Source organism: Miniopterus natalensis, chromosome 14 (assembly GCF_054644295.1).
Source record: "Miniopterus natalensis isolate mMinNat1 chromosome 14, mMinNat1.hap1, whole genome shotgun sequence".
NCBI classification, from domain to species: Eukaryota; Metazoa; Chordata; class Mammalia; order Chiroptera; family Miniopteridae; genus Miniopterus; species Miniopterus natalensis.
This window is the reverse complement of record NC_142094.1, coordinates 32,179,514-32,199,778: the sequence shown is the minus strand read 5'-3', so window position 1 is coordinate 32,199,778 and position 20,265 is coordinate 32,179,514. Positions and strand designations below refer to the sequence as shown.

The 20,265-nt window shown below is 35.2% G+C and overlaps 1 protein-coding gene across 1 annotated transcript in view; it reads right to left on the bottom strand.

Annotated features, from left to right (window-relative positions):
• Positions 1-20,265, bottom strand: part of PCDH15 (protocadherin related 15) — a 900,353-nt gene that overhangs the window by 286,861 nt on the left and 593,227 nt on the right. The window contains exons 8-9 of the mRNA XM_087824418.1: positions 7,030-7,190; positions 635-790 (exon numbers count right to left, since the gene is read on the bottom strand). Coding sequence (XP_087680544.1) covers positions 635-790; positions 7,030-7,190 — 317 coding nt within the window. The remainder of the gene's footprint in view (positions 1-634; positions 791-7,029; positions 7,191-20,265) is intronic.

Genomic DNA, 20,265 nt, shown 5'->3' with positions numbered 1-20,265 from the left:
TTCTTGACTTATGAATTTGGCTCAAAGAAAAAATAAACAAAACAAAGCAAACTAATAAAAATATGTTCTAATAAAAGCAGTAAAGCTACTTTAAATTTTTTTTTTTATATAATTTGATCAGCATTTTCTTATAAAAGTTTAGTTGTGACTTATATTTAAATATTTTGAATATTCTAAAACTTGATTTTAAAATTGAGGAAATACTTTTAAATTAATAGAATCTTAAATAGATCTTTTCTGCCCGTATTTAATTACTGCTACCACTTCAGAGATATGGAAATAAATTTGTTCATCACCTTACAATGAGAATAAACAGCTCCCATTGAGCCTCAGTAAGCATGCTTGTGGATTCAGGCATAACATTTCCAAGATGATCATGAGTATTAATATTTTGGTCATTATTACAAATAAGTCAAATTTTTCCTGTAGCAAAGTGAATTCCTAAAATCATGTTAGAAGTCATCCAGACCTTAATTCTTCTAGAGCACTATTCCTTAAAATGTTTTCTTGATATTTCTAAACAGGTAAGCCTATTATTATAAAATAATAATTTCAAAATATTTCAAAACATTAATAGCACACAGTTATTATATGTATTTAGAAGGATGCAAAGAGAGAGTGCATGGAAACTGACCTCATTTACAGTGGCATAGTAGCTTTCATGCTTGAATGTGGGTGAGTTGTCATTCCTGTCTCTCACCACAATTCGAACTTCATGGTAGATAACAGTCCCCACTTTTTTGTTGACACACTGGACTTGCACCACTATGGAGTGTATGTTCATTGGTGGCTGCAATGCAGAAATTGTATCTTTTTTAAAAAAATTATTATTATTATTATTGCAAAAACACTTATTTAATAAAATTGTTTATGCTTGTTCATTTTTACATGTTAATAATCTACAAAAATTGATCCAATTTGCACTATTTTAAGACAAGAGAAGACAATCATGATTGTTCCATTGTTCAATTTGTGTCTCAAAATATAAGGTCTTAAGTGGCATCATGTTCACAATTAGAAGATTGGTGATAAATACAATTACAAAATTAATGCTGAGATTTGATGGGATAAAACAAATTTTGCCCCAAAGAAGCAATGATATGAACTTCTAATTTATAAAAACAATGTGTTAATGATAAAATTCTTGGGGAAAGAATGTATAGAATTTGTGTCTATGTATATTTTTTGCTAAAATATTATACATTGATTTCTGATAAAAATAAAAAGTTAGATAAGCAAAAGGAAAGAATCCATTCACAATCCAATCAAACACACTTACCCATTCTATCCATTTAAATGCTAATTTTGCTAATCTTTCCCCCTCTCCAAATATACATCCATTACACACACACACACACAGCAAATATCAGCCCATATTTCTAAATATAGATCTACTATAAGATTTTGGTGTATACTACTATGTAACTACATTATGCGATTTAACAGAACCCACTCTACTTAAAGTCTATAGCATAATTTGTCTAAGTAAAAACTTATAATGAGATGTTTTATGTTGTCAGTTTTTATCATTATAAATGATACTTCAATAAACACTGTATACCTAAATATGTGCTAAATTGCTTAATTATGTTTTATGATGAATTTATTGAAGGAGGAAAGTGTCTTCAAAGGGGGACTTAGAGACTCAGGTCCCATAGCTTAGGGCTTGCAGACTGGGATGCATACCTACATCTCTTTGACTCTAGAGTCAAAGAGTTTAACACTAAAAATATATATCTTTGTAATTTTAAAAATCTTTTTCAAGCTCCTAAAATTTTTCTCTCTAAATATATCATTTTATGAGAATGGCCTGTTCTTACCACCCCTTCAAAAATACCATGTCTCCAGCCTGATACCATGTCTCCCTTCACTAGACTGAAGCTCCACAAAACCTGGAGTGTTGTTTCAGTCCTGGCTAAATCTTTCTACCCAGGATCTAGCACTGTGGCTAGGACAGATGACTATGTATATCTGAGTCTGCTTGGCTTCCAGACTTAGCTCTATAACCTACTAACTATATAATCTAGATGTAAAATGAAAATTGAGTTTACATGCCAACACTGTTGAGTTTACTGCTGGAAAAATAATACAAACTTCATACTCATTAATCATCTCAGATGCAGAGATAGGTGGATTATAATAAATACCATATTCTGGGTGAGTGAGATGTGAAATCTGAACACCTTCAAGTGTGTGTTAGAATCTGAGGATGTTTAAGCTAAAAAACACAATATTCGCTAGACATCTGAATGGTGGCTGTGAATTGATACAGCGAGCTTGCAGTTTGTTCATTCGGTCCCAGAGAGCTGAATTAAGAACAATGAAGAAAATGTATTACAAAGCATATGTTTTCAGTATAAGTAGTGGTTTTCCATTAATCCAAAATGGTACAGAATAGAATAGACTATCCTATAAGACAAGCTCCATCATTAAAAATCTGCAAGCTTGAGGGGGGAAAAAAAAGATTCTTTAATAAGACTAGGTCTTGGAAGTTTTCTGGAAACAGTTCGAATTAGATGACCTCCATCTTTACTATCAGTTTTAAAGTGTTTTGCTTTAGGGGCCATTGAAGAAAAGTCTAGCATATTTCAATCGTAAAGTAAAAACCAATAAATGCATGTACTATTAGCCTTTGGCACACCTTCTGGAAGACAACCAGTTGAATCATGTTCTCCTAAGGTTATCTGTCTTCTCAATATTGCAGGAGAGACCTATAAAAGCATTTCATCGCCACCTCTGATTCTACAAGTGGAAGCACGAGGACAGCAAGGTTGCAGCCTTTGCAAGTACAGGATCAAACGCATGTTGCGCTGAGCCCCCTTAGACCTGTAAGTGCCCATCAATCAGGGACACCCAGGTCACCCGGAACTCTCCTCCCTCCCAGCTTTAGCTCCCTGCGCCACTGTTGGCAGTACAGATAGAACTCAGCCTGCAATAAATTCCAGCCATAATGGGTCAGGCTGAAGGCAAGAATTCCCTGTAGCTAATACATAACACACATTGTAATCTCGTGTTGGAATAGATTCTATTCTGCTGTTTAAGAAGGTCATCAATATATCAAGTGCAGTTCTACTAAGTCCATTAGTGAGAGTTTAGGGAGTTCAAAATGCTTAGGAATGTATTAGGGAAATTGTGGTTTGTCTTTCATATCTGGTGGAAAAAATAAGTCATGGCAATTTTATTTTCTCTGATTCACTTAAATTGTTTCATTCATTAAACACAAAAGAAAAGAGTGTGTATAAATTTAGAGGGTAATTATTTAAAATAATGAAAATGTCTATGTTTCTAGACATGTAAACTATTCTCCCGATTTAAAAATCAATGATTAACATAATACTCTGAATGTATATTTGCATACTTGCATGTTTGTGTATATGTGTATATAGGTTTTGATATGTGTAGATATCAGGAATGATATACACCAACAGTTGATGGCGGTTATCTTTGAAAAGTACAGTTGAAGTAAAAAGTAAAAGAATAAAATTTTCCAACAAATACGTATGAATTTTATAATTTAAAAAAAGGCAAAACCAGAAAACTTTTATGAGTTTTTCAGAAAGTCAACATGCAAAGTTTTTATAGTGAATTTACTGATGTTATGGTATTGATTATAGCATGCATCTTCAATCTAAGGGGAATTGAATTTTTCTAGAAACCATGTTATTTGAAGGGCTAAATAATTTAGGGGAAATAAATTTTTAGTAAACCTGTATAAGAATTGATTTTATTTTTCATGAAGCAAAGGCAAAATGTATTAAATCCTCACAGTGATAAAAGATTTATGCCAAGATTTTTCTTTCTATGTACTTACTACCTTTACAAAATGAAAAATCTTACTGATATTTTAAATATTCTCTATTTTAAATACTCCATTGACTTGACTTCTCTTTTTTGATATTTTACCACCAGGTTTACATTATTTTAAAATTAAATGAAACCGTAATTTCTACAAGATACTGTGGCAATTTGAGACTGTAAAAAATATTAACATTATTTAAGGTAAGATCTGTAACTTGGGGTCTATGTAACACTGGTAGTTAATGAAACTCTAGAAATTGATTGCAAACAATTTATTCATGTGCAAATACATTTTTCCTGAGAAATGAGTTCATAGATTTGATCAGAATCTTGACTAAGTGCTCCAACTCCTGAAGATGAAGTCTCGCTGACAAATCCATAAGTCAAAAAGTGAATTTCAGCCTATTATCATTCTTTCCTTGACTCTTGAAATTTAATACTGGTGAAATATTTCTTAATGATCCAATTTACTCCTGATATAAAGGTTTAGCAGTTTCTATACATCAGGTTGTCTTTTTCCCCCTTTTATGGGTGCTCTCTAACTTGATGGCCTTCATGACCAGCTAGCAGGTTTAAACTTCCCCGTATTTTACTCTTCCCCTTACACTTCTTACTGCTTCCTCTACACAATTTCTTCTATGCTACTTCTATACTCCTATTTCTTCTACACGACTCTTTGTACTGTTTTTACATTTACACTTCTATCTTTTTGCTTAAATTCAATTCACACATTTATTCAAGGAGAATTCCCTGCTATTAAAAACCAAGTTTTTGGCAATCTGGCTTCCTTGTTAATTAGCTGTGTTGGACTCCATTTACAGTTTTTAGATTAAGCTTTCCTCATGTAAACACCTAGTACGCCAGAGCAGTGGACCAGTAAAATATGTATCAATAACAACAAACAACAACAAAAATAAAAAACATGGGAAGGCTAACATGTCCCTACTCATAAGAAGGCTCAAGTCCTGTGTCTATTTTAATTCAGGTATTGTAAATCCTACCACCAAGTGAATGTACCTGTGCAAGATAGGGATGTTAAATCTTTGGTGTGGCTTATTTAACTCTACAGACTTAAATTCTCATATTACTAAGGTTTAGAGCAGCTTCTATTCAATGTCTTGCCATTATTTCAACAAGCGTAGTTGTCAAATGGAAAATACATTGCAAGTATGTGAGCATGTGGGGGTTTTTAATTTACAGATTTTCCTCTGCAATATTCATTTCACATTGAATATACTTTAGATGACCTAGTCTCCACCATCTTTAGCTAATTTCAGTTAGGTGTTGAACTGACAACACTTCAATATGCAAACTATCTTTGCAAGTTAAACTTGACCATGGCATTCCTAATTCAAAAGAATATTTTAAATGTAAAGGAACTTATTTTTCATTATTATGTTAAAGAACAAGCCTGGATTTTTCTTTAAATGATACCAGTGCATGCTTTTGCAGTTGTTACTCTCAGGTCAAATTATAGCCAATGTCCAAAAAATGATGCCCATATTAGAATTAATAATAATAATAATAATAATAATAATAATAATAAGAGAACAGATACTTATCTTGAAAAGTAATACAATTTTTGGTAGATAATTAAAATTTAAACAATTTTATAGGCTGGAGAGTTGGAAGACTGTTTATTTATATTCATAATTCAGACCTGGTATTGTGCTTTTACCAGGTATTGTGGTATAAAAAAATAGGTTCCAAAAGAGTAATTTACTAGTGAACCAGTAAATTATCATAATCAGCTATAAGGTGATTTTTTTAAAGGCTACAAATATAAAATTACAGTGGTCTCAAGTAGATAAATATTCTATCATTTTCCTAACATGTTATAAAATTCGTATGACTTGGATATGAATGTCCCTAAATAAGGCCAGTAAAGGATGCCTGTGAATCATGCAGCTGCAGCGGGGCAGGGTCTTTCAGTTCGCAAGTTGTGCTATTGTCCAGATTGCTTTTGTAAAAGTAAGATTTATGATCAGAAAAATTAAGACAATATAAATTTGAAGATAGTAGATGTCTTTATTCCATTTTACACCTTCTTAGTTATCCAGCCAAAATTGTAAACTGTGGTGTATAAAGTGTCGCTGTGATAAAAGGACATAGTGAGTGGAGGGGAAAGGGGAAAGCATTAAGGATGACTTATTTTCCTTAAGTTGAGTCCAACAGTCCCATTCCTGTTCTCCACTGCTACCCAAAGTTCACATCTGCCAACCCTGCTCAGTCAGCTACATTTTGGGTCTCCCCAAGTGTACCAACAGCCCATCCTTGTGGGAGAGTCCTATGTACTGCCCGCCTTACCACAAAGCTCTTAACGACTGAGTTTTAGATATGAAAGAGGTTAGGGACCATCTGCTCTACACCATATTGTAAAGTGGATCACAAATTCTGAGTGAGGTGGTGAAATGATTCAGGTTCACTAAACTGAGTATCTGATGTTTGGATCTCACAAATTGGAAATTTGGGAGTAGGCATATTTAGATGTACTTCCTTGAATTTTCCCAAGGTCCTGTACAATTACTACTAGTTATTAAAATCCCCACTTCCCACATACTCCTCCCTGCTCACAAGACTGAACTACAAATAAGTGAGAATAAAGTTACATTAAAATAAATGTGCTCACGTTTTTAAACTTTTTCAGAAATGAGACATTCAATGACTTTGGTAATTTAGCTGTTCTTAACAAAATACTTAGGCCATGCTGCCTGAGAATGACTGGACTGGAATGACTGGATGGGAACATTGCCAGGAGGCTTGCGCTCACCTCTTTTGGCTTTTGTACAGCTCTATAAGCACATAGCCTCAAACTCATCTCCTAACCAATGCTTAGTGCTTGTAAGAGCAACCACCCGTTGCTCTCTTTCCCACTAAACTCTTTCCTCTTGTCAACATCTAGTTGCATGTTCAGATCTCACCATGGATTATCACTGTGCTTATTTTTAAGGTTACCACTCCTCTATTCTGAGCACTCTATCCTCTCCTGGTTCAGAAATCTGATGAGCTTCCAAGATGATAGAAAAAAAGAGACAATGGTTCTCTCGGACATGGGTGGTCCTTTCCTTTCCTATTCTTCTTTCAAAGAGTTAAAAAAAAAGTTTTTGTTGATAAAAGTAGAAAATAAACTCAAATTATATAAAGAACATTTGATATTATATCAACAAACATGTGCAGATATGTGAAGTATAATAAAGTTGTAATAGAGGGACAAAGGAAAACATCACTAACGTCTCTATCCAGAACTCTGCCAGTGCTGTTCAGGAAAAGCATTTGCTTGACAGGGTCCAACAGCACCCAGTAATCCACGTTGTCCTTTAACGAGAGCTCTATCGTGGGCTCTGGCCCCCCAGCAGTCCCTTTGATCAGCATGTTATCCACCAGAATGGTACCTGGAAACCAAAGAAATTTATTTCAATACATACTCGACTTGTATGCTTTCTTTGACAGAGAATATGCTGGCTGACTTGCAAATCTATTGTAAATAAAAAGTATTCAACTTTATATCTGGCATGATATAGAAAATGTCCTGTTTCAAAAAGACAAAAATAATACTTTTATTAGGTTATTTATAAATGATGTTTTGGGAGAGGAAGGCAGGAGGCAGAGATTCAAATGCGTAGTGAGTTTCATCATCCATCTCTTGTTTGCCTCTAGCAACAGGAATGTGTTCCCCTCCCTGTCCATCACTTCTAGCAGGAATTATCACTGAATTTTATCCTGAACTAAAGCAAATGCCTGTAATAACAGAGACTGATACTTCACTCAGTAAGACTTCTGATGGGAAGAAAGCTATCCCAAAAATAAGAGAAAGAAAGAGATAAAGCCGTAACAGAGTATCCCATAGTGAACACTGCTTCTATTTTACTTTATCTTAAAGCAAATCCATAAAACATACATCTTAATGTGAAAGACGGAACACACACAGACACACAACAGAAGCCATTCTTCCTAAAGACATGTCTCGGGTACTTGATGGAACAACACACTATTCCAGTGTAACATTTCTATGCCTGCTTTCTTATAATTTTTTCAGTGGGCTAAAGTGTAGGCGTTTGTGGCATAAGAGCTAAAAGAGAGCCCATCTTTAATCTTCCCTACGAGGTTGAAGACTCCATGCATTTAACAATTTGAACACAAACAACACTGATACACATCAGATTCCATTTTTCCCCCCATCCAGCGACAGTGTGTTTTCCAAACAAAATGCAACATAACTTAGGGCAATCATTTTCAGCTGGTCCATTTTACTAAACTTACTGCATATAGAATAGATGTGGCTATGCAAATAAAAAACATACCCTCCTAAAGACATTAGGATAAATGGTATATATCTAGAGAACTTACGGCCTTGGGGTAACATACAAGAATATATACATAATCCATAAATTTGAATCTAGCTTGAAAAAGAATCATGAAAAATGTATCTGCTGCATTTTCTTAAAATAAAAAATTGGCCTAAGTGTTATATCATGACATAATTACAAATAAAAGGGTGGTCCCTTTACAAGATTTTTTCAGTAAACAAATAGTAATAATGATAATCTATAATTTTTCTTTATCATATTATTCTAATGAGCTTCACTGGCCTAGGGAATGTGGAAGAAAACACTGCTCTTTTGTAACATTCATCTAAATCAGAGATTTTTAACCAGTGTGCTGCAAGAATTTTTAAAACAAGCAATACCTGACTAGTCAGTGGTACTGACCTCTTTTCTGTTAGATTGTCAAATAAAAAAATGACAACAGTCAACAAAACAATAGCCATCCCATGTGAATGAATAGAAATTGTAACTATTTTTTTTGTCAGATCAGCAAAAAATAATATATTTTTTAATGTGCCACAGAATTTAAGTAATTAGTTTATGTGCCATGAGGTGAAAAAGGTTGAAAATAGCTGATCTAAATAATGTTTAAACACGCATACTCTCATATACACATGCTTTTCTAAAGGGCAGATTATTTTTTTCTACTTTTTCACATACTAGTACAAACATACATATATATATATATATATATATATATATATATATATATATATATATATATATAAATACTAAGTGAAACTTATCCTTTTATTTTTTACTGAAGTGGTAAACAGATAACCTACAGATAATACATCCAAAAGTACAGGTCATACCTGTTGGGTATGTTTGTCTACTTCTTTAGAAGTATGAAGAGTTTATATCAAATTTGTAAATGTAATTTAAAATGATAAATATTGTAGACAGCTTAGATTTTTAAAAAAGCTTCTTTGCCAAAAGTAAGCATTTTGAAAGTTGATCAAGTTTATAGGTATTCAAAGAAGAACTTAAAAATAATGCTAGGTAAATATATCAGTATAAACAAAAGACATGCATTTGGAAGGAGTATAAATTTGGAAGAGTGAAAAGATCAACACACTCTGATGAAAGGTAGAGAAGGAAGCATATTGGGGCCACCATTTGAATTAGTGCGGGGCAGGCTTTGCAGTGGGTCATTGGATTGAGAAGGTCTTAGTCACCTTGAGTGTCCAAGAACTCAGGTTGACTTTAGGAGTCAAACTGAAGTAGTTAGACTGGGACTTGAATTTTCTGGCAGGTATCTATCTTTGTATATCACCCCAGCTTTAAGAATTCTGATTTAGTATAGCAAGAACGTGCCTGTATCCACCCAAAGGTCTCCGGTAGAAATGTCTTCCCACTTCGAGCTCCATTTGTACCAAGAAAGAGCTACTAAAATTTATCTTCTTTCTCTGTGACCCCAAACTTTTATTCCTTGGTTAAGACTGAAGAGACATTCTTGCTTATGTAAATCAAAAGGCATTTATAAGTATGTGTGTGTGCATGTGTGTGTAAGAGAGAGCCAAATATGGGGGGATGTATCTTTTCAGATTTTAGAAAAATGAACTTGTATACATACTCACATATGTATTAGTAGAAACTTATTTATAAGTGGAAAGAGCTTTTTCTCTTTGGAAGGTTGAATTTAACAATAAGATACATTTAACAATGAATGATGCTACTCTCCCATGCCTTACAGCTTTCTGGAAGCCGCCATTCTATACAGCTCAGTCCAGTATTCGTGGAATCATCTGGGCATCTGGCACAGGGTTAGCAGTCAGAGAGCTCTGTCTTAGAATTATGAACTGGGATCCCAGAGAGAAAGGTCAGCTCCTTTTCATGTGGCTGCAGTTCAAAAGAAGTCCTGATGGCTCTTGAGACAGTAGTTGGTGGTGTTAATTCTCAGGATTGGGCTTCCATTTGACAGTTCTGTATCCTTCCTCCAGACTCTCACTGTGAATTTGGCATCTTTATTACATGCTCCCAAGGGAATGTTTTAGTATTTTCAAAATAATTACAAAATATTACTTTTTGTGATGTACATTAAGCTAAAGGCTGCCTATTTATATTCAGTTATTTTATTTAACATTTTATTTCTATAATGTTATACATCCACTAGTAATCAGGTGGGGGAAACTATCAATCAGATGAATAAGGGAAGTACATACTAAGCCACACTGTTGTTTCTTTATTAGCTTTATTTAAAGGAAAAATACACGGGGCTCAGGAAGTAGTAAGTAAAAGATACTACTTGAGACTATCCACATTAAACATAATTTAGGTTCCTTACTCGTGGGTTAAGCATACTTGGCTTGAATAATGATTCAATATAGCAAAGGCCTAGAAGACCATGAAGCAGATGTTGAGAACTAATTGTACATGGTAAATGTTTCCCTCTCATTTGCTTTGGGGATATTCAGCAATAATCACGCTTCTATTGCTCTTACCTTCTAGGCATTTTTCTTGCCTGTACGTCTGAGGCACGGATGAAGCTCATGGCTCTCACTGCAGCCTCAGAGTTCAGAGTTCAGAGTTCAGAGTTCATTGCCAGAACCCTGGACTGGTTCCAGCATAAATCTCTTCTCCCTTACCTTGAAATCCAATAATGAAAAGCTCTACTGCCAACATTTCTAAATCCCTTCCATCTAAGCCTTAAACCTGTACCTGAACATCAAATGCTTTAAGTATACCACATTTTGAGGATACAGGTGTCACATATATGCAAAAACACACACACAAAGAAAGAAACACACACACACACCGAGGAGGAGGGAGACAGGGGATGCTGGCAGACAAAGAAACCTAAACAAACTTTGTAATAGCAGAGAAGTCTTATGAAATGTGAATGTCAGCATGGATGGCAATGTGAGTCAGAAGGACATGAAAAGACATGAATGGACTCCCTTTTCCCCTCAACATAATTGTGACTATTCACAGATATGTTGCTAATCTCACTGTTTCCTTAAAAGTTTTGACTAGACAGAAATGTTACCTTATTATGCAAAGGGGGAGATATAGCAGGGTAAAAATGAAGATAATCTTTTCTCTATGGTATTAGCCACTTTACAAATATATTATTCTTTGCTAATTCTGTAATCTCACATGTTCCCCAAATTGACTTTGCAAAAATATAAATAATAATGATATAGCACACTAGGTCATTTCCCCCTTTTCTGTGTCCTTATAAAATATATTGAGATAACTATCAAAAAACTTTCATTTTTGCAAAATGAGAAAGTTTCTAATCCAGCCAGAGTACAACTAAGCAAAGTGCATCATAACTTTTTATCATTCATATGTGATTGAAATTCTTAAAATATATATATTTAAGTTCTGAGAGTATTTAAATTAATGATTTAAGATGTTTGGTTCATTCCTACTTAAATTTAGATTCAGGTCAGACATTCTGTAAGCCAAGTTTATTCTGTATATTTAAAATCTCTATAAAGTCAGCCTCACTACATGAAAGTTGTGAGTAAACTCTGCTCCAATCAAACTAGAATTATAAAGCCTGGGAAATTTCGAAGTAAAATAGTTAACTTATCAAATGGGACAATAAAACAATCTCCCTTGTTGTTATATAAATTGAAATACCTATCATTTGAGCTACTGTGTTGCTTGTGAAATTTCTTAGGAATATTTCTTAGGAATATTTCTGGTAAAATAGATATATCACCAGGAGGTAATGGCAAGTTTTCAGCAGTTACCAAATTATCTGCTGGGTGTCAAAGCCACTGTTGAAGACAGGTTATAGGTAAATGGGGGTTCGGTCTGACATTCAACTCACATTGCATATATTTACAATTGTAAGACTCCTCAAGGGAAAAGTATTTGTTGCACGATTTTGTTAGAATTCTGGATCCTCTAGCTTTTTGATATTTAAAGAATACTTATAAAGGTGATTTATCTTTTTTTCCAGAAAAATGAGACTATAATTATTTACTGTGTCACTAAGGGAAACAGTCATCCAGGATTAGTTTCCTTTCCTGAACCTTAAATTATCTTCCAATTTCCTTTGTGAAGGAAGAGAGAAACAAAGGAGGAAAGAAAATAGCAAATTTCCCTTCTAGAGGGTATCTCTGAATACTTTCCTTCACTATGTTTAAGAATAATCTCACATGCAGTGTGCAGATGATGTTTTACTGAGTTGAACGCTTGAAAACTGTGTGGTTTTGCAAACCAATGTTACCCCAATAAATTCAATTAAAAAATTCACCCATGCTTGTTTTCTCTGTATATGAAGATACATTATGCAGAGGTTTACATGATGTTTGCAAAATGAAGATGATTTTCCACAATATACAATTTCCTTTCTTAAAAGTAATATCATAAAGATGGGTATCACATATCTAAATATATAGTGATAAATATAAAGTCTCATTACAAATAATAAGAATGATTATCCCATTTCTATAAAATATGCACTGGTATAATTTCTTGTAAAAATAAAAGATGTAAGTTCAATGTTAACAATTTGCCGAATATACTTTTACAGTCCAATGTGATTTTGGAAAGGAAATGTTATCCCCATGAGTGTTAACACCCTGTTGCATGTTACTTAGACTTTACTGATATCACCATACACGAGATAGATGAACCTGTCTCATAACATGCCAGCCTGTGACAGATGTGGCTTATGCTGTGGATAAGCTCATAATTTATTCCAACCACCTTCTTTGCACATGTCCTGATATCTAAAAGCTGGGAAGCTAAAAACTCTACTTAAAAGATTCAATTGTAGCAAAGATTCTAGGTATGATTTAGGTAGCTCTGACAAGATGCTCTTGGCATAAGACATTGTTCAGAATGAATTATATGGGGAAAAGCAGATGTCACGCAATCCAGCTTTGCAGGTGAGGATCGCAGCGGAAATGTGTGGCTCTGAAGTTGGCAGCTGTGGCAGCAGCCCTCTGACTCCACTCTTCTAGATCATAGCCAAGTCAGATTTCCTGTGGCAGGCCAGTTACGCTGTAGGTCTGCCGCCTACAAAACAGAGTCTACCTCTTCTGCCATTTTCAATAACATGGGAGCTATTTACACCACTTAATAAACCCCTTCTGCTTAAAGAAGCTAGAGTGGATTCTTATTTTTATAACCGTGACCACTGACTGATATTACAGACTTCACATAAAATAATTCTTTTGAAAATGAGTAGCTAGAGGTAGAAGGTTCTTTCTCCCCAGGATTATGTGCTATGAAGCACAGTCAGCAATCTTGGCAAAGTATTTGGTTTCCAGGAGAAACTGGCTGCTGCTGTATACCAACCTCATACTCAAAACATTATAATGATATTTACTGCTACAATTACTGACAATACGTTCATTCCTTAACATCACTGCCTCTGAGAATCAGGGAAGGAATGGGTCTGAAGAAGAGTTTTCTGCCTACATATCTAGCTCTAGCTTAATAAATACACAAAGCGAAAGGGGAAAATCGGGCTTGTCTTTCGTTTTTGATGGCTCAAAAGCGCATCCCAGCCTCTGACTTACCTATTGACAAAACAAGTCAGGATACAGAATGATCTTGGCTTTGAATTTGGCCGTGACTTTTCATTTATTTCTTTTAGCCTTTGCTTGACTGTGAAGCTCTAGGAGCTAGAGTTCAAAAGCAATCATGTGTTCAAAGAAAATATTTAGCTGGGAATATTCTAACAGAAAATGATGGGTTTTATAATTCCTGTAGATATTATAAAAGCTTTTGAAATGCTGGCATTTATGTAAATAATTGCACAGAAACAACTTTCTTTTGGAATAAATTACTCAGAGTCCTGTGTTTTTTAAAAAAATCTATGTCCAAATAGTCTTGTTCATTTTTTGATGAAACTCACAATATACAAAATGTGTAAGGAAAACAGAAACAGGGGGCCTCCTGGAGACACAATAACATAGTTACCTTTATTTTCAAACCCTGAAGGTAGGCTCTTGTAAGTTAGGCTAAAATGTAAATTTTAGTGAGGATTCTTTTAGAACTGCAAAGGCAACTGTCATGTTCAAAACTGGCAGACAAACTGTGAGCAAAAGAGAAAAATTAATGAGTCAGACTGAGCTGGCATTGTTGAAACAGGATCCTGATTTGTTGCTCAGTAGTTGACTCTGCAGGCTTCAATGACAGCAATAGAGTAATACTGCTCTACAATATAACTGGTAAAACTTGCAAAGAAATGATATAAAAAGTCTGTGTGTGGGGGGGGGATGGGTGTGTGCGCATATACTATAGAAAACTTTGAAAATTATGCAACGCAAAACTCTTGGCACTAACATGAAGTTCATGATCTAGGTTGATCTACGCTGTTTGTACAAGTAGCAGGGCTTTCATAATAGAATATTTAACCATAAAAATGACTGCATTTCAATTATATAGGTCCTACTACACTTCTGAATTGATGTACTAGACTTTTTTTGGGCAGGGGGAGCAGAGTTTAAATATCAATTTGCAATATATTTTCCAGAATATTTTTTAGTCATAAAATCAAACTTGAAAGAATTAGAAATAACAATATAGGTTCATTTACTTTGTAAATACAATCAAAAGACTAATATAACTATCAGGTATAGTTTGAAAATATTGTTTAACACTTTAAAATTTATAATCAGACTGCTAGAATCATAATCCTATTATTCACTATCCACCTGCAACTGGGAAGGTGACTTAATCTCTTTACTCACGGTATCTAGATTTATATACTAAAAACCATAACCTCATACATACAGGTATATCTCTTGGCACTGTATCTGGAACTTAATAAGTGTTGGCTGTTACTATAATAATAATCAGTATATTTCTGGATAACTACCAACACTTTTCATGCAGACTTGACAGTAAGTAAGTTCATTGATTACAAGAATTTTGTCTTACTCATTTCTGGCTCCCCAGTATCCAAGAAAATGTCTGTCAACAGTAGTCACTCAAAAAGCTTAGTTGAACTGAAATGACTCATCAGAGAGACCACTATTAAGTCCACCATGGCCAAATCCTTAGCTTACCCTCATTACGTGGACTAAATAATTTATCTTATTTTCTTTTATTGCCCATTCCTCATACTTCAGCTAATAACAGTAGATGGAGTATATTGCATTAACCATTCAGCTCTTTGAGGCCAAAGCTTTTGCTTATAATTTTCTAATAGTGACCTCGAACATGATTAAAGTGACATAGGCTAAGGTTAGTTGTGATGGTTGGTATTTTGCTTGTCCAAGACGAGTTCTTTTCAGTCCCCAAATGTCAATTTCCCTTAAGCAGAATTTTACTAAAAACAGCTTTATCCTGCTGGGGATAATCAGCGAAAGTGGCAATTGGGGGACGAAGGAAGAAACAAAGAGTAAAAGCAGATGGTAGAGTGGGAGTGCAGATTTTTATCACTGAGCCTTGAAAGAAAAGGAATCTGAGGTAGAGCCAATGTTGAAAAGCCCCCCTGTGGCTCTTAGGAAGGCGAGAGCAGAGGTGTGCTTAGGGGGTATGAAGAATCTGACTCTGCATCTATTTCTCTAGGATTCTAAGGGAAGTAGAGGTGCAAGTCAACCACTCCGAGTTATAAAATAAAGTGTATTGAATGGAATCTGACCAGAAGAAATAAACTCAAAATGCATGTTGCCTACATGGAAATCCTGACAAGCATCTAGCAAACAAGAGGTGATAGATACAGACAAAATATTTGGAGAAAGGTGATAGATACAGACAAAATATTTGGAGAAAGTAACATGCACAATGTTACTTTCATATTTTAATTATTTAATATGTTGCCCATTATACTTTATTTCAGAAAATACCAAACAAAAAAAAGGATTCTTTGGAGGTCTCCCTAAAGGCTACTCTAACAGAGTTTCTACTGTACTTCATGAGAGATGCCAAGATTTCATTTCAGCTGGAACCTCAAGGGGAGCTAGCCAGAACATTTGGGGAAAGAATATTTCTGGCAGAGGGAAGAGCTAGCGTGCATGTTGTAAGGCAAGAATGAGCCCAAGATGTCTGAGGACAGCGACAACGAACAGACCACTTTGCTGGAGAAAAGTAATCGGGAGTAGAGTTTAAGAGATGGGATCTGCGTGGGGCTCATGGGGCAGGGCACACAGAGTCTGGGTGCTATTCTAAGGGAACGAGTAGCACGGGGCAGTTTTAAGCAGGGCCGTGGTATGATCTGACTTATGTTCTTCATGGTTCTCTTTGCTCTATGGAGACAGAGAAGCAGAAATGGAAAGAAAGAGACTACAGTGGTCCCTTGGTTTGCGAATGTGACCCGTTCCAGAAGACTGTTCGAGTTCTGAGCTGTTGGAAACCGAGGGATCCCCAGCCCACAGCTGGGCCTCAGGACCTTGCCCTCAGCAGGAGCCGTGGGGCATGTTCCACTTCCGAGGCGGGTTCGAGAACCGACGCATCTACTCCAGGTTTACAGCATTTGTAACCCAAAATGTTCGTCAACGGAGACTTTTGAAAACGGAGGTAGCACTGTATTGCATATTTATAAGCAAGAAACAATGTTGGCCTTGCAGCAGCAGATGGAGAAAGGAGGAAGTTCTGAGAATAGTTGGATTTGCAAACATTCTCAGCATAGGTGAAAAAGCAGTGTTTTGCTAATAAATATTATAAACATAACATTTTTAAATGAGCACTGTTCATATGTCACCAGTGGGATGTAAGTATACTTCAGGAAACCTGCCAACATCAAACTGCCTGATCCACAGAGAATAGTTATTAAAAGTGGACCAGAAAACAATTATGTCAAAACCCATCATGTCCTGACTGAAGACGGGAGAGACTTAAATAAGGTCTCTCTTCTCCCTCTGGGTTAGAAAACGTGGGTACCAAGTGGAGGAGGGAAGCCCTGAAGGGGAATTTTGTTGTTTCTATAAAATTCATGTCCTCTCCCAGCAGTCAGAAAAGTGTCTGATCTGATCTTCATTTGGAATCAGATCCCATCTCCTTCACCAAGATAGTGAGTAAACATTGCTACACGTCCCCTGCAGAGCTGATGAGCATCCAAAGGAAAAAGCGCAGGAACCGCTAAATGAGACGAACAGCACCAATCATTCAACATCAAACCAAGGACATTCAGCCAAGATGCTGAGCAAAATCATCTGTAAGTTATGCTGTAGATGCACATATTATCTCTCAGGCCAGATGGAGGGGGAAATGCTACAGATATGAACCACTGCTTTAATGTGCAATTGCCTCATCTAATCACTTTCATAGATTTAGTTGTTTGCTTTCAGAACATTCCTTACTGGTCCATAAAACAAGCTTCCCATCTTTTGCCTTGAACAAAAAACGATTTTCAAAATGCCTGACATCAGGGAAAAAAAACCACACCAAAACAATAGACTAAAATTTGGCAATATCCCTGGCAACTTTGTTTATTATTAGCTACTTCAAAATCATAAATCGCTAACAAATGGCTTCTGCATGTGGACAAAGGAGAAAAGACTGCTCTACGCAATGTTTTAGTTATTAAACAAAATCCACTATTTGCTAAATATGCAATATTTCCCCATTATTCTGAGTACCTCATTTGACATCTGTACATGGACTTCTACTTAGATCATATAATGGCTTGGAGTTTATTAGAGTTAATTATATGTCACATTAAAACCATGCCTCGTTTGGCATTAGAGGCCATTCTGGTGAGAAGACATTATGAGCTGAGAGAGACTGAATGGTCAAAACTAGAGTAAAGATTAATTCCTATTTATAATAGTATTCTTATATATGTAGGCTTTACTGTCAAAATGAGAAGAAGATACTACTACTACTACTGCCACCACCACCAGATGACATTGATTGGGAACTTACTATATATTGCCACTCTTCTAAACAACCTTACGTATATTATCTCAGTTAATATTCAAACAGTGATTTATTAGTCACCCTTTTTAGATGAGTAAATTAAGACACATATAGCCAAAGGAGGCAAACAAAGACAATTTCAAGAAAATGGTTATTTAACATATTCTGGTTAACTATGCCTAGCATGGCATAGACAAGTGCCATCTCTTTCCCTTCTCTTGCCAGTGACAGCCTAAGTCTTGATCAGCCATCAGAATCCTCAATATAGAGATTTAAGTAAGTCTCTATTGATAAGAGTAGTCTAATGGGGTAAAATCTATTTAATAAAGCTGTTAATTATATTTTCCTTTTTGAAATGGACCTTCATAATCAATGTCCTAATACTATCTGAAAAGCTGAATCTTTGAAGTTTTTCCTGAACTTAACCAATGAAAACATTTTGAGTTTTGTGGTGTCAAGGTGGTCTATAGAAATTCTGGAATTATATGTTTAAAATAGAGACTAACATAAGATAGTGTGTGGGGGAAAAACGGTTGTCAAAATCAAGAAGATGCTTTTCATATACAGTTAATATAATCCATTTCTTAATGCTAGACTTGTCTTTTGTTTTCTATGCCATGGTTTTCTACTCACTCCCTGTAAACAAAGCAATAGAAATACTAACACCACTTTAGTTCTGAAATGCCCTCCAGTTATTAGAAAAATATAAGGAAAAAAATATTGGGAGATATAGTTTACTAGATTACAGGTAATTGCTCCTATACTTTTAGTAATTCTATGTTTTTGGCCTTATTAAAGTTAAGCCTTAAATCTATATTTTTAAAATATCTAGCAAGAATAAAAACTGAAGAATTATAAGCAGAAAACGTAAAGGGAAAAGTTCTACATTGTCTTGTGTTCTGTCTTGCTTCTCCAAACAATCCAACTCTCACTCCTCAGGGCCAGTTTTCATTTTTCAGCTGATGAGTCTTCTGCTCTAGGGACCCAAAGTTTCCTTGCACTTCTTTTTATTTATCTGTCTCATAATCCCTTTCAAGGCAATTCCTAGGATAGTTAGTTGATGAAGAGGCAACAGAAAGAAGAGAAACAAATAAAGCTACAGAAAATTAGGGCATCTCCTTCATTAGTATAGTTTGTACTTTCTTGTAAGCTACATATATTCATATCTAAAATAGAAGCAAACGTTATTTTATTTCTTAAATGACTTTGTCTTCTCATTGGACTTTATCTTAAGACTGTCCTCAGAAAGTAAGTTATCTTATGGATTTAGATCCTAATTTTTTGACATCAGTTTTTTCACACATATGGGACCAAAAAAAAGAAGAAGAAAAAGAAAGAAAGAGGGAAAGGTAAAAGAAATACAAAGATTATATATACTATATGAGAAAGAACCACCTTTCAAATCATGTTGTCAGCAGTAATAAGCTAGAGCAGGAAGTGTGGCTAAAGAAGCAAATGGGTGTTTGTTAAGATTTTCGTAATTCTTAAATAGAATGTTTACCAGTCAGTTTGAAATTATTGATGTAAAGGAAGAAATAATGTTTCCCCCTCTCATTACTGCCTTCAAATATGCTCATCAGGATCCCTTTGCCTTATCCCTTAAACATAACTCCAGCCAATCTCTAGCTTTCTAGTAATTTCCAACAAAATTTTAACGTATACAAATTTAATTTTGGTTAATTTGACTTATTTTCAAGTTTTAAAGTTCTAGTTAAATGTAAATCAAAACTACACTCTTGCAACCAAATCAAAGCACGCTCCCTCCCTGCTCCTCAGCACTTAGCCTGGAGTTGATATGCAGCAGGAAGCGGTGTGGTCAGTTCTCCCGCTTTTCCTGGCCTCTCCAGGTCGCTTTTTGTTGTTATGGCTCTCTCAGGGCTGCACAGTACAAAAAGCAGGGAGATTGTGGCAGGAAAAATTTAAAGAAAAGAGCAGAAAGCTTTTTAAATAATAAGACCTTTATTTCTTTTGAGAGGAAGGCACCCGAATGCGGGCTCTGTCATAGAGCATTTGTAAGTTCTTTGGAGCTCGGACCCTTCTTATTCTCTAAATTGGACCATTTGTCTCCCCCACGGACTGATTGCAAGAATCTGCCAGTGGGTAGAAGGTGAGGATACAGACTTTTATGTCTTCTATGGCATTTACTTGGCCTATAGGATAGGTGTTCATCCAAAACATAGAAACATATTCTGATAGCTTTTCTCTTTTCTCATACTGCGATCACAAAACCCTCAATGGGCATTTAATTATTATTATTTTTATTGTTATATTGGATTTATAGGCACTTAGCCTTCAAAATTTTGAGAGCTAAAAGCTCTCACCATGTCTGACTTGGCCATGTTTGGCTTCACCCTCAAACCCTTGAGGA